Raw genomic sequence first — 18,372 nt, 5'->3', positions numbered from 1 at the left:
CTTTCACACACCTGTTTCTCTAATCTGCTTCACCAGTTTCTATATCATTGATTTTTAACTTTCACACACCTGTTTCTCTAATCTGCTTCACCAGTTTCTATAACATTGATTTTTAACTTTCACACACCTGTTTCTCTAATCTGCTTCACCAGTTTCTATAACATTGATTTTTAACTTTCACACACCTGTTTCTCTAATCTGCTTCACCAGTTTCTATATCATTGATTTTTAACTTTCACACACCTGTTTCTCTAATCTGCTTCACCAGTTTCTATAACATTGATTTTTAACTTTCACACACCTGTTTCTCTAATCTGCTTCACCAGTTTCTATATCATTGATTTTTAACTTTCACACACCTGTTTCTCTAATCTGCTTCACCAGTTTCTATATCATTGATTTTTAACTTTCACACACCTGTTTTTCTAATCTGCTTCACCAGTTTCTATAACATTGATTTTTAACTTTCACACACCTGTTTCTCTAATCTGCTTCACCAGTTTCTATATCATTGATTTTTAACTTTCACACACCTGTTTCTCTCATCTGCTTCACCAGTTTCTATATCATTGATTTTTAACTTTCACACACCTGTTTCTCTAATCTGCTTCACCAGTTTCTATATCATTGATTTTTATCTTTCACACACCTGTTTCTCTAATCTGCTTCACCAGTTTCTATATCATTGATTTTTATCTTTCACACACCTGTTTTTCTAATCTACTTCACCAATTTCTATAACATTGATTTTTAACTTTCACACACCTGTTTCTCTAATCTGCTTCACCAGTTTCTATATCATTGATTTTTAACTTTCACACACCTCTTTCTCTCATCTGCTTCACCAGTTTCTATATCATTGATTTTTAACTTTCACACACCTGTTTCTCTAATCTGCTTCACCAGTTTCTATATCATTGATTTTTATCTTTCACACACCTGTTTCTCTAATCTGCTTCACCAGTTTCTATATCATTGATTTTTATCTTTCACACACCTGTTTTTCTAATCTGCTTCACCAGTTTCTATAACATTGATTTTTAACTTTCACACACCTGTTTCTCTAATCTGCTTCACCAGTTTCTATATCATTGATTTTTAACTTTCACACACCTGTTTCTCTCATCTGCTTCACCAGTTTCTATATCATTGATTTTTAACTTTCACACACCTGTTTCTCTAATCTGCTTCACCAGTTTCTATATCATTGATTTTTATCTTTCACACACCTGTTTCTCTAATCTGCTTCACCAGTTTCTATAACAATGATTTTTAACTTTCACACACCTGTTTCTCTAATCTGCTTCACCAGTTTCTATATCATTGATTTTTAACTTTCACACACCTGTTTCTCTAATCTGCTTCACCAGTTTCTATATCATTGATTTTTAACTTTCACACACCTGTTTCTCTAATCTGCTTCACCCGTTTCTATATCATTGATTTTTAACTTTCACACACCCGTTTCTCTAATCTGCTTCACCAGTTTCTATATCATTGATTTTTAACTTTCACACACCTGTTTCTCTAATCTGCTTCACCAGTTTCTATATTATTGATTTTTAACTTTCACACACCCGTTTCTCTAATCTGCTTCACCAGTTTCTATATTATTGATTTTTAACTTTCACACACCCGTTTCTCTAATCTGCTTCACCAGTTTCTATATCATTGATTTTTAACTTTCACACACCCGTTTCTCTAATCTGCTTCACCAGTTTCTATATCATTGATTTTTAACTTTCACACACCTGTTTCTCTAATCTGCTTCACCAGTTTCTATATCATTGATTTTTAACTTTCACACACCTGTTTCTCGAATCTGCTTCACCAGTTTCTATAACATTGATTTTTAACTTTCACACACCTGTTTCTCTAATCTGCTTCACCAGTTTCTATATCATTGATTTTTAACTTTCACACACCTGTTTCTCTAATCTGCTTCACCAGTTTCTATAACATTGATTTTTAACTTTCACACACCTGTTTCTCTAATCTGCTTCACCAGTTTCTATAACATTGATTTTTAACTTTCACACACCTGTTTCTCTAATCTGCTTCACCAGTTTCTATATCATTGACTTTTAACTTTCACACACCTGTTTCTCTAATCTGCTTCACCAGTTTCTATATCATTGCTTTTTAACTTTCACACACCCGTTTCTCTAATCTGCTTCACCAGTTTCTATATCATTGATTTTTAACTTTCACACACCTGTTTCTCTAATCTGCTTCACCAGTTTCTATATTATTGATTTTTAACTTTCACACACCCGTTTCTCTAATCTGCTTCACCAGTTTCTATATTATTGATTTTTAACTTTCACACACCCGTTTCTCTAATCTGCTTCACCAGTTTCTATATCATTGATTTTTAACTTTCACACACCCGTTTCTCTAATCTGCTTCACCAGTTTCTATATCATTGATTTTTAACTTTCACACACCTGTTTCTCGAATCTGCTTCACCAGTTTCTATATCATTGATTTTTAACTTTCACACACCTGTTTCTCGAATCTGCTTCACCAGTTTCTATAACATTGATTTTTAACTTTCACACACCTGTTTCTCTAATCTGCTTCACCAGTTTCTATATCATTGATTTTTAACTTTCACACACCTGTTTCTCTAATCTGCTTCACCAGTTTCTATAACATTGATTTTTAACTTTCACACACCTGTTTCTCTAATCTGCTTCACCAGTTTCTATAACATTGATTTTTAACTTTCACACACCTGTTTCTCTAATCTGCTTCACCAGTTTCTATATCATTGATTTTTAACTTTCACACACCTGTTTCTCTAATCTGCTTCACCAGTTTCTATAACATTGATTTTTAACTTTCACACACCTGTTTCTCTAATCTGCTTCACCAGTTTCTATAACATTGATTTTTAACTTTCACACACCTGTTTCTCTAATCTGCTTCACCAGTTTCTATATCATTGACTTTTAACTTTCACACACCTGTTTCTCTAATCTGCTTCACCAGTTTCTATATCATTGCTTTTTAACTTTCACACACCCGTTTCTCTAATCTGCTTCACCAGTTTCTATAACATTGATTTTTAACTTTCACACACCTGTTTCTCTAATCTGCTTCACCAGTTTCTATAACATTGATTTTTAACTTTCACACACCTGTTTCTCTAAACCACTTCACCAGTTTCTATATCATTGATTTTTAACTTTCACACACCTGTTTCTCGAATCTGCTTCACCAGTTTCGATATCATTGATTTTTATCTTTCACACACCTGTTTCTCTAATCTGCTTCACCAGTTTCTATAACATTGATTTTTAACTTTCACACACCTGTTTCTCTAATCTAGCGGCTAGGGTGCCGGCTTATGATCCTAGGATCCTGGGTTCGAATCCCGGTCGATCGCTGAATTAACGCTAGGGGGGTTGACTCAGCCTGTCATCCTTCCGAGGTCGGCTAATTGAGTACCAGTTCACTGGTAATTCCCTGTTTGTCGTTAAAGGCGGCGAAAAGGGTTGGCGTCAGGAAGGGCATCCGGCCGTAAAACATTGCTTCAAAAAGTGGACCAAAAAACAACAACAACCACGGTTCCCAAAAAAGGCCAACCCCCGCCTCGCGGGGAAAAATGGCCTCTAAAGGTGGTTATTTTTTTTTTATACACACCTGTTTCTCTAAACCACTTCACCAGTTTCTATAACAATGATTTTTAACTTTCACACACCTGTTTCTCTAATCTGCTTCACCAGTTTCTATATCATTGATTTTTAACTTTCACACACCTGTTTCTATAATCTGCTTCACCAGTTTCTATAACATTGATTTTTAACTTTCACACACCTGTTTCTCTAATCTGCTTCACCACTTTCTATAACATTGATTTTTAACTTTCACACACCTGTTTCTCTAATCTGCTTCACCAGTTTCTATATCATTGATTTTTAACTTTCACACACCTGTTTCTCTAATCTGCTTCACCAGTTTCTATATCATTGATTTTTAACTTTCACACACCTGTTTTTCTAATCTGCTTCACCAGTTTCTATATCATTGATTTTTAACTTTCACACACCTGTTTCTCTAATCTGCTTCACCAGTTTCTATATCATTGATTTTTAACTTTCACACACCTGTTTCTCTAATCTGCTTCACCAGTTTCTATATCATTGATTTTTAACTTTCACACACCTGTTTCTCTAATCTGCTTCACCAGTTTCTATATCATTGATTTTTAACTTTCACACACCTGTTTCTCTAATCTGCTTCACCAGTTTCTATATCATTGCTTTTTATCTTTCACACACCTGTTTCTCTAATCTGCTTCACCAGTTTCTATATCATTGATTTTTATCTTTCACACACCTGTTTCTCTAATCTGCTTCACCAGTTTCTATATCATTGCTTTTTAACTTTCACACACCTGTTTCTCTAATCTGCTTCACCAGTTTCTATATCATTGATTTTTAACTTTCACACACCTGTTTCTCTAATCTGCTTCACCAGTTTCTATATCATTGCTTTTTAACTTTCACACACCTGTTTTTCTAATCTGCTTCACCAGTTTCTATATCATTGCTTTTTAACTTTCACACACCTGTTTCTCTAATCTGCTTCACCAGTTTCTATATCATTGATTTTTAACTTTCACACACCTGTTTCTCTAATCTGCTTCACCAGTTTCTATATCATTGATTTTTAACTTTCACACACCTGTTTCTCTAATCTGCTTCACCAGTTTCTATATCATTGATTTTTAACTTTCACACACCTGTTTCTCTAATCTGCTTCACCAGTTTCTATATCATTGATTTTTAACTTTCACACACCTGTTTCTCTAATCTGCTTCACCAGTTTCTATATCATTGATTTTTAACTTTCACACACCTGTTTCTCTAATCTGCTTCACCAGTTTCTATATCATTGATTTTTAACTTTCACACACCTGTTTCTCTAATCTGCTTCACCAGTTTCTATATCATTGATTTTTATCTTTCACACACCTGTTTCTCTAATCTGCTTCACCAGTTTCTATAACATTGATTTTTAACTTTCACACACCTGTTTCTCTAATCTGCTTCACCAGTTTCTATATCATTGCTTTTTAACTTTCACACACCTGTTTCTCTAATCTGCTTCACCAGTTTCTATATCATTGCTTTTTAACTTTCACACACCTGTTTCTCTAATCTGCTTCACCAGTTTCTATATCACTGATTTTTAACTTTCACACACCCGTTTCTCTAATCTGCTTCACCAGTTTCTATATCATTGATTTTTAACTTTCACACACCTGTTTCTCTAATCTGCTTCACCAGTTTCTATATCATTGATTTTTAACTTTCACACACCTGTTTCTCTAATCTGCTTCACCAGTTTCGATATCATTGATTTTTAACTTTCACACACCTGTTTCTCTAATCTGCTTCACCAGTTTCTATAACATTGATTTTTAACTTACACACACCTGTTTCTCTAATCTGCTTCACCAGTTTCGATATCATTGATTTTTAACTTTCACACACCCGTTTCTCTAATCTGCTTCACCTGTTTCTATATCACTGATTTTTAACTTTCACACATCTGTTTCTCTAATCTGCTTCACCAGTTTCTATATCACTGAATTATAACTTTCACACACCTGTTTCTCTAATCTGCTTCACCAGTTTCTATATCATTGCTTTTTAACTTTCACACACCTGTTTCTCTAATCTGCTTCACCAGTTTCTATATCATTGATTTTTAACTTTCACACACCTGTTTCTCTAATCTGCTTCACCACTTTCTATATCATTGATTTTTAACTTTCACACACCCGTTTCTCTAATCTGCTTCACCAGTTTCTATAACATTGCTTTTTAACTTTCACACACCTGTTTCTCTAATCTGCTTCACCACTTTCTATATCATTGATTTTTAACTTTCACACACCTGTTTCTCTAATCTGCTTCACCAGTTTCTATATCATTGATTTTTAACTTTCACACACCTGTTTCTCTAATCTGCTTCACCAGTTTCTATATCATTGATTTTTAACTTTCACACACCTGTTTCTCTAATCTGCTTCGCCACTTTCTATATCATTGATTTTTAACTTTCACACACCCGTTTCTCTAATCTGCTTCACCAGTTTCTATAACATTGCTTTTTAACTTTCACACACCTGTTTCTCTAATCTGCTTCACCACTTTCTATATCATTGATTTTTAACTTTCACACACCTGTTTCTCTAATCTGCTTCACCAGTTTCTATATCAATGATTTTTAACTTTCACACACCCGTTTCTCTAATCTGCTTCACCAGTTTCTATAACATTGCTTTTTAACTTTCACACACCTGTTTCTCTAATCTGCTTCACCAGTTTCTATATCAATGATTTTTAACTTTCACACACCTGTTTCTCTAATCTGCTTCACCAGTTTCTCTATCACTGATTTTTAACTTTCACACACCTGTTTCTCTAATCTGCTTCACCAGTTTCTATAACATTGATTTTTAACTTTCACACACCTGTTTCTCTAATCTGCTTCACCAGTTTCTATAACATTGATTTTTAACTTTCACACACCTGTTTCTCTAATCTGCTTCACCTGTTTCTATATCACTAATTTTTAACTTTCACACACCTGTTTCTCTAATCTGCTTCACCAGTTTCTATAACATTGATTTTTAACTTTCACACACCTGTTTCTCTAATCTGCTTCACCACTTTCTATATCATTGATTTTTAACTTTCACACACCTGTTTCTCTAATCTGCTTCACCTGTTTCTATATCACTAATTTTTAGCTTTCACACACCTGTTTCTCTAATCTGCTTCACCAGTTTCCATCTCACTGATTCTGAAGGTTGCGTCGGACCACCAAAGCAACTTTTAAACGCAATTTGTCAAACCCTGCAGGATGCATTCTTGATGTAATGTTTGACAAGAAGTACGTATTCTTCCACAGTGAGCGCCATGGCGTGACCAAGTGAAAAGCGTTAAACGTCAGGGCTGGGTCACGTGATCAATGCAATCGTTCTGTAACATCAGATGACACTTCACAAAATATTAGATTCCGAACAGATATAGGTTTTAGTGAATGGGAAATTATTTATGGTTCTCTAATAAATAATAATCACCCTGTGGATGTCTTTCTGCGGACATTAATATCGTTCCAATGTATCCGTCCGTGACTTAAACCCACCCACACCATTTCACCGAGTTCATGTAAACCAGATCCACACCACTGCACTGAGTTCCTGTAAACCAGATCCGCACCACTGCACTGAGTTCCTGTAAACCAGATCCGCACCACTGCACTGAGTTCCTGTAAACCAGATGCGCACCACTGCACTGAGTTCCTGTAAACCAGATGCGCACCACTGCACTGAGTTCCTGTAAACCAGAGCCGCACCACTGCACTGAGTTCCTGTAAACCAGATCCGCACCACTGCACTGAGTTCCTGTAAACCACATCCGCACCACTGCACTGAGTTCATGTAAACCAGAGCCGCACCACTGCACTGAGTTCCTGTAAACCAGATCCACACCACTGCACTGAGTTCCTGTAAACCAGATCCGCACCACTGCACTGAGTTCCTGTAAACCAGAGCCGCACCACTGCACTGAGTTCCTGTAAACCAGATCCGCACCACTGCACTGAGTTCCTGTAAACCAGATCCGCACCACTGCACTGAGTTCCTGTAAACCACATCCGCACCACTGCACTGAGTTCATGTAAACCAGAGCCGCACCACTGCACTGAGTTCCTGTAAACCAGATCCACACCACTGCACTGAGTTCCTGTAAACCAGATCCGCACCACTGCACTGAGTTCCTGTAAACCAGAGCCGCACCACTGCACTGAGTTCCTGTAAACCAGATCCACACCACTGCACTGAGTTCCTGTAAACCAGATCCGCACCACTGCACTGAGTTCCTGTAAACCACATCCGCACCACTGCACTGAGTTCATGTAAACCAGATCCACACCACTGCACTGAGTTCATGTAAACCAGATCCACACCACTGCACTGAGTTCATGTAAACCAGATCCACACCACTGCACTGAGTTCATGTAAACCAGATCCACACCACTGCACTGAGTTCATGTAAACCAAATCCACACCACTGCACTGAGTTCATGTAAACCAGATCCACACCACTGCACTGAGTTCATGTAAACCAAATCCACACCACTGCACTGAGTTCATGTAAACCAAATCCACACCACTGCACTGAGTTCCTGTAAACCAGATCCACACCACTGCACTGAGTTCATGTAAACCAAATCCACACCACTGCACCGAGTTCATATAAAACCAGATCCGCACCATTGCACCAAATTCATGTAAAACCAGATCCGCACCATTGCACTGAGTTCATGTTAACCAGATCCACACCACTGCACTGAGTTCCTGTAAACCAGATCCACACCACTGCACTGAGTTCATGTAAACCAAATCCACACCACTGCACTGAGTTCATGTAAACCAAATCCACACCACTGCACTGAGTTCCTGTAAACCAGATCCACACCACTGCACTGAGTTCATGTAAACCAGATCCACACCACTGCACTGAGTTCATGTAAACCAGATCCACACCACTGCACTGAGTTCATGTAAACCAAATCCACACCACTGCACTGAGTTCCTGTAAACCAGATCCACACCACTGCACTGAGTTCATGTAAACCAAATCCACACCACTGCACTGAGTTCATGTAAACCAAATCCACACCACTGCACTGAGTTCCTGTAAACCAGATCCACACCACTGCACTGAGTTCATGTAAACCAAATCCACACCACTGCACTGAGTTCATGTAAACCAAATCCACACCACTGCACTGAGTTCCTGTAAACCAGATCCACACCACTGCACCGAGTTCATATAAAACCAGATCCGCACCATTGCACCAAATTCATGTAAAACCAGATCCGCACCATTGCACTGAGTTCATGTTAACCAGATCCACACCTTTGCACTGAGTTCATGTAAAACCAGATCCACACCACTGCACCGAGTTCATGTAAACCAGATCCACACCATTTCACCAAGTTCATGAAAACCAGATCCACACCACTGCACTGAGTTCATGTAAACCAGATCCACACCATTTCACCAAGTTCATGAAAACCAGATCCACACCACTGCACCGAGTTCATGTAAACCAGATCCACACCATTTCACCAAGTTCATGAAAACCAGATCCACACCACTGCACCGAGTTCATGTAAACCAGATCCACACCATTTCACCAAGTTCATGAAAACCAGATCCGCACCACTGCACTGAGTTCATGTAAACCAGATCCGCACCACTGCACCGAGTTCATGTAAACCAGATCCACACCATTTCACCAAGTTCATGAAAACCAGATCCACACCACTGCACCAAGTTCATGTAAAACCAGATCCACACCACTGCACCGAGTTCATATAAAACCAGATCCGCACCATTGCACCAAGTTCATGTAAAACCAGATCCACACCACTGCACCGAGTTCATGTAAACCAGATCCACACCATTTCACCAAGTTCATGAAAACCAGATCCACACCACTGCACCGAGTTCATGTAAACCAGATCCACACCATTTCACCAAGTTCATGAAAACCAGATCCGCACCACTGCACTGAGTTCATGTAAACCAGATCCGCACCACTGCACCGAGTTCATGTAAACCAGATCCACACCATTTCACCAAGTTCATGAAAACCAGATCCACACCACTGCACCAAGTTCATGTAAAACCAGATCCACACCACTGCACCGAGTTCATATAAAACCAGATCCGCACCATTGCACCAAGTTCATGTAAAACCAGATCCGCACCATTGCACCGAGTTCATATAAAACCAGATCCGCACCATTGCACCGAGTTCATGTAAAACCAGATCCGCACCATTGCACACACTGAAAACCAGATACAAATAGCAAGTTTCATAGCAAATGATGTGCATCACTTGTTTTCTCTCTGGCTGCTCAGTCATCTTTCATGACGCTGATATTTTCCATATTTTTGACACAGCATCCTTGATCTGATGTGATGTGATGTGTCTGTGATTAATTTTGTTTCCTTTCAGGAAGAGCATTTGAATAATGCTCAGAAATACTTCAAGCTCGTGGGTGGGTCAGCCAGTGAGTGCGGTAAGTTTCGGGACAGGAAAAGGAAGCACCTCCGCGTGTTTGGGCTCAGGAGATACCTAACATTCCGATGTTGAAAATGAACTTTTACCAATTATGACATTTTCTCATGTTATCCAGAAACGATCCCATTTCACAATGGGGTTCGGAAAGTATAACCTCAGTTTGTACATTGCAACTTCGTATTTACATGGGATGTGAATAATTCATGTTTTTGTGGACATTGTTACCCTGGTCTTGTGAAGCCAAAAGCAGGGTTAGGCATTCGGGTGCGTGTGTGCGTGTGCGTCCGGCCGTACGTGTCTGAATTTTTAAAATTCATTTTCTCGGCACCCGTACGTCCGATTGACACGAAATTTTACCATAGGAGCACCTCCTCCTGTAGAATATTTTTTATTCATAATTATGACGTCATAGATCACGTGGTACGGACGCCATATTGGAAAAACGTTACACCTCAATATCTCGGAAACCGCTCAATGGAAAAAGATTAAACATGGCTCATTGTCAAGTCCTTCCCATGGGGAATAAGATATGTGAATGATGATGTCATCAGTGTCTTCATTGTTCAGAGAAACCTTCCCCACCACCCCACCCACTTAAACCTTGCCACACACCCCACCCACTCACTCAAACCTTGCCCCACACCCCACCCACTCAAACATTCCCCCAAACCCCACCCACTCAAACATTCCCCCACACCCCACCCACTCACTCAAACCTTGCCCCACACCCCACCCACTCAAACATTCCCCCAAACCCCACCCACTCACTCAAACCTTGCCCCACACCCCACCCACTCAAACATTCCCCCAAACCCCACCTACTCAAACATTCCCCCAAACCCCACCCACTCAAACATTCCCCCAAACCCCACCCACTCAAACCTTGCCACACACCCCACCCACTCACTCACACCTTGCTCCACACCCCACCCACTCAAACATTGCCCCAAACCCCACCCACTCAAACATTCCCCCACACCCCACAGTAGGGACCTAAAGGAGCTTCTAACGCGTTATTTGAGACGAGTCCTAAAAACTTGCAATAGTTCAACTCGCTTTGCTCGTCTTACCATCACTCGTCTTTAGTCCCAATCCCAAATAGCATGTCAGAAGCTCCTTTAGGTCCCTACTCCACTACGTGAGGCTGGCTTCACCCTTCTTTCACCAGTGGAATCAATATATACAGTATATTTCTATTTGTATAGTATTAAAGTCAAGTTTATTGAATTTAAGAAAATCATTCATAGATTCAATAAATATCTGATCATGTTTGATCTCTCTCATAAGATCCATCCTTTCAGCACAGGAATCACCATCAAGAATATTCACAAATAAAACATCTTTATCTTTTCCCTCTTCAAGATATTTATTTTATAGATTAAGAAAATTATAAACTTCTCTCAGAGTTCTATTCTGAGCTCTTCCAGAACCACACACCATCTTAAGATTATGATAAATGATATTACCATGAAGGTATCTTACTATAATTCACCAAATGTCCGTCTGTCTGTCTGTCTGTTTGAAGGTACCGTAAAAACTGTTGAACCGATCGCAACGATATTTTGGGTGGATAATCCTGGGATCCCCAGGAGTAAAATAGGCTATTTAGTTTTCCCAATTTCAGCTTTAGTCTCCAGCATTCTCAGGTTTGGACTCCTGCATAACATTCGCGTTCGCATAACATTCATTGTGACGATGTTTTCATTGTGACTATGTTGTTTTCCCGGGTGCCGCACAAACGGCTGCACCGATCGCTGCACTGCTGCATCGATCGAACTCGGTGACCTCGGACAAAGACCTTTTATAAGGACACGGGTTGAATCCCTGCTTGAGAGAATTCGAACCCATTTCAACTGAAGGAAACACGTATCGGGAGTACATACGACGTAGCGATTGTGAACACGATTATCGATCACGATTCACGATCACGATCATCACGATCATAGTGTATCGATCACTGTGGGACATTTGGTGAATTATAGTAAGATACTGTTTAGATTTTGATGATTTGCATGTGATATGATTTAACGGATGTTTATATGAATCATTTTTTTAAAAAAGCCTTCAATTTCTGATATTTTCCCTTTTCATTTGGGCTTCCCAATTGAAGCCCCCACCCGTAGGGCGGGTACCGTTGCTAGTTGACAATAATCGAAATCTTCAGTCCATTTTAAAATGTTAAAATTTCTAGAAACAGAAGATAATTTATTTGTTTCAATGTTTATTAGTCCCCTACCGGTGTATACCGGAGGGGACTATAGGTTTGCACGCCGTCCCTCCATCCGTCAGTCCGTCAGTCCGTCACGCAAAGAACAGTTTTCCGGACCTTTTTTCTAAACGCTTAATGCTAATGATTTCAAACTTGGCACATGGTTTCCTCATGATAAGTTACAGGTCAAGTTCGAACTTCACGACGCTTCGATCATTTATAACAAAGTTATGGCACTTTGAACTTTGGTAATTCTGATGATCCTTAACTCAGTGCCATTTTAAGTTTTAATTTCCTTAAAAACCCCATTTCTCTGCAATAATAGGACCGATTGAGATAAAATTTTCACCATATGATGGACTCGGTCTGTAGAATATTGTAATGGTAATTATGACGTCACAGGTCAGGTGGTTCATCCGCCATATTGTTTTTCGTGAAAACAAGAAAACCCCTTTTTCTCTGCAACGGCTGAACAGATCGAGGCCAAACTTTGCAGGCAGAATCGCATACCCATTATGAACAAAAAAGTCAGTGAGCATGACGTCATGCATCACATGGTTTCAGAGTTATGACGTTTTTAAGCATGAAACTTTAAAACCGAGCGCCTCCCTCATTTTTGATCCAATCGAGGCGAAACTTCACAGATCTGTTCAGCACTAAAATGTCCTTTTGGAATTTGCGATAGGGCACGTGGTTTGGCAGATATAGTTAATTAAACGAAAATATTTTAAAAAATGGATATCTCTTGTTTATTCTCGAGTTCTCCTCAAGCCGCACTGTGCGTCCTCAGCCTCGTCTCGCGAACATCAACAGCGCGACACAGCGCGTGCTTTCGGGAGGGGCGGAGCCAAGCCGAGCAACATATAAATACACATCGATCATTGATCGTGAACCGGAAAATATAATAAATTACTGATGGTTTCAGAGTTATGACGTTTTTAAGCAGGAACCTTTAAAACCGAGCTCCTCCCTCATTTTTGATCCAATCGAGGGGAAACTTCACAAATCTGTTCAGCATGTCAGTCTACCAAAATGTCCTTTTGGAATTTGCGATAGGGCACGTGGTTTGGCAGATATCGTTAATTAAACGAAAATATTTTTAAAAATGGAAATCTCTTTAATCGCTAGTACCTCAGACCGTGAGTTGGTAATAATCTATCTATAATTCCATTAATCTCTGTGTGTATGTGTGTGTGTATGTGTGTATGCGACAACGATTTCTCGACAACTACCGGTCCGATATACTTGAAACTTGCCAGGTATATTGCTGGGGACCCGAGGATGTGCCTTTTCAAGGTTTGAAATTAATCGGACAAGTACTTACCGAGCTATGGCGATTTAGCCGTTCGCCGTTCGCTTTGGCGTTGCGAATGGACCAAACCATTGCATGTAAATAGAGGGGGGGGTTCTGTGGTCGTTGCGAATGGACCAAACCATTCATGTAAATAGAGGGGGGGGGTTCTGTGGTCGTTACTGCCACGTGGTTTCAAAGTTTTTTTTTGTTGTTGTTGTTTGCACGCATGTTTTTTTGCACCCACGTACGGGCACGCCCTAGGATGTTTACACACACACACCCCTACACAAATTATTTTTTTTTTTTTTTTTTGGCAAGGAACGGGCACCCACGTACGGGCACGTCCTAGCTTATATATAGTACGGGCATGCCCTAGTTTATATAATTCACACAGTGCAATACGTGCAGGCCGCTCCATGGAGCGACCTTGCAGGCTTATCAACGAGGCGAGGCGTGACACACGTGTCTCAGCATACCTCAGATCAAGTTTGAAAACCAGCATCAAACGTGCATAAATTTGCATATTCGATCATTTTTGACAAAGTTTGACAGTTTGACACTTTGAAGTTTGGTAGGGGACATGTAGTGCAGCGCAATACTCAGAATGCTTGTTCTTTTATTAATTTTATATAGTTTAACACCAGTTTCTACTTCAATTAAATTAGTTTGGTATTTTTCACATTCATAATGTTTACCATTAATATACCAATCTGAACTATTCCTCCATTATTAGTCCCCTACCGGTGTACACCGGTTTGCACCGGACTATAGGTTTGCACGCCGTCCCTCCATCTGTCAGTCTGTCAGTCCGTCAGTCCACCAGTCCGTCACGCAAAGAACAGTTTTCCAGACTTTTTTTTTCTAAACTCTTAACGCTAATGATTTCAAACTTGGCACATGGTTTCCTCATGATAAGTTACAGATCAAGTTCGAACTTCACGACGTTTTGATCATTTTTGACAAAGTTATGGCACTTTTAACTTTGGTTATTCTGATAATTCTGATGATCCTTAACTCAGTGCCATTTTAAGTTTTAATTTCCTTTAAAAAACATTTTCTCTGCAATAATTGGACCGATTGAGATCAAATTTTCACCGTAGGGGGGACTCGTTCTGTAGAATATTTTACTGCTAATTATGACATTACAGGTCACGTGGTTCGGCCGCCATATTGTTTTTCGTGAAAACACGAAAACCCCGTTTTCTCTGCAACGGCTGAACAGATCGAGGCCAAACTTTGCAGGCAGAATCACATACCTATGACGAACAAAAAAGTCAGCGAGCATGACGTCATGCATCACATGGTTTCAGAGTTATGATGTTTTTAAGCATGAACCTTTAAAACCGAGCCCCTCCCTCATTTTTGAGCCAATCAAGGGGAAACTTCACAGATCTGTTCAGCATGTCAGTCTACTAAAAGGTCCTTTTGTCCTAAAAAAAATGTCCTAAAATTTGCGATAGGTGACGTGGTTTGGCAGATATCGTTAATTAAACGAAAATATTTTTAAAATATGGATATCTCTTGAATCGCTCATACCTCAGACCGTGAGTTGGTAATTATATAATTCACACAGTGCAATACGTGCAGGCCGCTCCACGGAGCGACCTTGCGGGCTTATCAACGAGGCGAGGCGTGACACACATGTGTCTCAGCATACCTCAGATCAAGTTTGAAACCAGCATCAACCGTGCATAAATTTGCATATTCGATCATTTTTGACAAAGTTATGGCACATTGAACTTTGGTAGGGGACATGTATTGCAGCGCAATACTCAGAATGCTTGTTTAGTTTGATTCATTTGTACAGATTTAAACCCATATGGAAGTGCATTTATTTTATCATAATCTACCACATAAAACACTGTGTGTGTGTGTGTGTGTGTGTGTGTGTGTGTGTGTGTGTGTGTGTGTGTGTGTGTGTTGGTAAACAAACTCAGGTCGAGATCATTTCAGAAGAGGGAAGCAGGTTTATTGAATTACCAAACATGATCATGGAGAATCGCAATAGGACGTCGATGCCAACAGGCCAGACGGTTCCAAGGACAATCTAACTCACTTGTGGAACAGACACCCTTTATGTACCGGTAAAATCAGATAACTATTTTCAAGCAGGTATGGCAGTTTCTGGGAGATGAAGGCTTGGTTTGTTCTCCTCATTATGCTATCAGCTGAACACCCAAGCAAGGCATTGCTGCACTCCAAGGCTCAATCTCCCTTACTCCTTGTCCCAGGTTATGCTGGCAAGCCAGTTTCAAAAACAAATTTACGCTGAGCCGAGCATTATCCTTTCTTCTAAATGAATTAAATATAACAAACAGAACATGTACAACAGCATAATGTCCACATTCCTTCCTCTAGTTTCTAAGAGACGATATGTCGAAGAAACATTCTGAAGAAGTGTGCAGGTATCTCTTCATTCTCAGCAGTCCGTCTTCTTGCACCATTTTAGCGCCCGGGGCATCTTCCAGCTCACCCTTGCGGCAACAGAGGCCTATTGCTGTCGTACACCCCAATCGTAGGACGGAAACACAAGAATTCACAAAACTGAGAGGAAGTTACCCCTACAACGCTTAATCCAGTGGCGGTAAGTTATCACCAATCAGACCCTCGGGGCCTGCCTCTCCTTCCTCTGAGTCTCCATGTTGTAACAGCAATTCTTCGGGAGTCAGACCCGAAGCCAGTTCGTCGGGAATCGGACCCGAACCAAGAGCTTGTCGAATCAAATCAACAGAAGTCTGGATCATCCAGTTCCTCAACCCCTTGGGGACTTTGTAAAAAGGCATAAACATCACAATCCAGTCCATCAGCCAATGGGTGGGGTAGAAGGGGAGGAATATACAAAGGGGGCTGAGGGGGGTGCAGGGATGATTCATTAATCGGTGTCAGAAGAGTGTGAGGAGAATGATTATGGATGATCATGCAGCGGAGAAAACCATCGTTTTTTCTGGGTCCCTTTGGGGGGTTTTTTTGGAGAAAAGCTTTGCCACACACACAGTTAAAAGAAGCTTCATTACAGCAAATAAAATAATAAAGCCTATGATGGCACCTAAAGCCGTTAGTACCCATTTCAAAATTGTTCCCCCCAACCTTTGAACAGTTTTGATATATCCCAATCGTCCCTACTAGTTTTGTCTACTGTTAGACCCCAATTAACCTTTTAAAATAGATGTCGAGGCTACCTAACAAAAGGACCTCCGGTTATCTCCGAACCCAAGTAGCATGTCCCCCTTCCAGTTATCAAATAAATAAGGGTAAGTTTTATCACCGCAGACAAACATTGTCCCATGTGGGGAAATGATATGATTTGAAGGACATCTCATGCCCTCTGATATGACGTGTGGTGAGGCGCACACCGAGTCACGCTAGTGCAGCCAATGCCCCTTTGTGTTTCCACCCAGACTGGCCTTGGTCGTGTTGCCCATAATTCCTGGTTCATTGGTGGAGTCCAATATCGTTTTTGTGCCATTGTCAATCTATCTCTGCTTGTTAGGATGGCGCAAGTTTATCCCCCCATTGCTGGCCATACCTCTTGTTTCAGTGGTGCTTCGCTATGTAACTAGCGGTGTCTCTATCATGACTAGCAGCGACATCTGTGTGCAACATGGTGTGCTGGGGTTGTTTGGTGCCCTGGGTGAGTGCAGGTGTTCCCTGAGTAGCCTCTTGGTGTTGTGTCTCTGAGGATACCCACCTGCCATTTGTAGCATCTCCGCTGCTGAAAAACAAAAACTTCGGACCAGCCACAATTAGAATTTTCAAGCATCTAATAAAAACCATTATTCCAACGATTATTTAAATTCCATCAAACAATATTTGACCATCGAAACTTCACAATCACAGACCCAAATGGCTTCATTTTGCAAATCTCAACATTGTTTTATTCCAACAAGAAGAAAACAAACACCTGTCAAAGTCAAACTTTCTGTCTAAGTGCGATGGACAAACAGTTAGTACACACCCGTCCCTCATCTGAGAGCTCACCCCAAAACCTCCAACTTCTGGATCGGTATACTCATTCTCTAAAAGCAAAGGAAAGCCACTGTACCTGTTACTGCAAAAATGCCTCATTGTATATGACTTACTCTGACCTTAAATAAACTCGTTCTTTGGTCAAAACAAACAGACACAGTTTACATAAAACATTGGATTCATATTCCCCAAAATTGGTCAATTCTGGCAGGTCAATTCTCACCAAAATATACCAACATGAGGTTTAAGACCAATTAACATTCACAGAACAATTCCTTCAGGGCTCACCCCTTTCACAAGGAGAACTCGAACCTTTAGCTTAGACAAAGCTTTGTCCGCCATAAAAGTACAGCTCTCGTCCGCCAGGCTGCAAAAATCACGATCTTATCAGCAATGCATTCCTTTGCTCCTCCGCACACGCCACATCAACACGAGGGTTCCGGAGAACTGTGGCCTTCGGAAACTTTAAACAAGCCAGTCGGCTCCTTAACTTTTAAAACAAACCAATGTTCTCTCTCTCTCCTTCAGCCACTACAAAAAGTACAGCTCTCACAACCAACCTCCACCATCCTAAGGCGTCCTACCACAGAGACGACCTCTACCATCGTCGCTCCTCAGGGTTGGAATATACACCTGTACACCACAATTTCAATCTTCCAGAGCAGAACATCTCAAAACGCTTTGTTCAACCAATCACCTCTCTGATCTTCAATGTCAATCTCTCCTCACATCGACACTGATCACAAACCGTCAGAGCTCCCGCTGCTGATACCATTCGCCATAG

General features: G+C 40.3%; 1 protein-coding gene across 2 annotated transcripts in view; it reads left to right on the top strand.

The window, feature by feature from the left end:
- IFT56 (intraflagellar transport 56) overlaps window positions 1-18,372 on the top strand; it is a 182,098-nt gene that overhangs the window by 122,837 nt on the left and 40,889 nt on the right. For both annotated transcript variants that reach the window (XM_078777482.1, XM_078777484.1), the window contains one exon: window positions 10,054-10,117. In XM_078777482.1, coding sequence (XP_078633608.1) covers window positions 10,054-10,117 — 64 coding nt within the window. The remainder of the gene's footprint in view (window positions 1-10,053; window positions 10,118-18,372) is intronic.

The sequence above is a fragment of the Myxine glutinosa genome, chromosome 5 (assembly GCF_964187855.1).
Source record: "Myxine glutinosa chromosome 5, kmMyxGlut1.1, whole genome shotgun sequence".
NCBI classification, from domain to species: domain Eukaryota; kingdom Metazoa; phylum Chordata; class Myxini; order Myxiniformes; family Myxinidae; genus Myxine; species Myxine glutinosa.
This window is presented reverse-complemented; position numbering and strand designations above follow the sequence as displayed.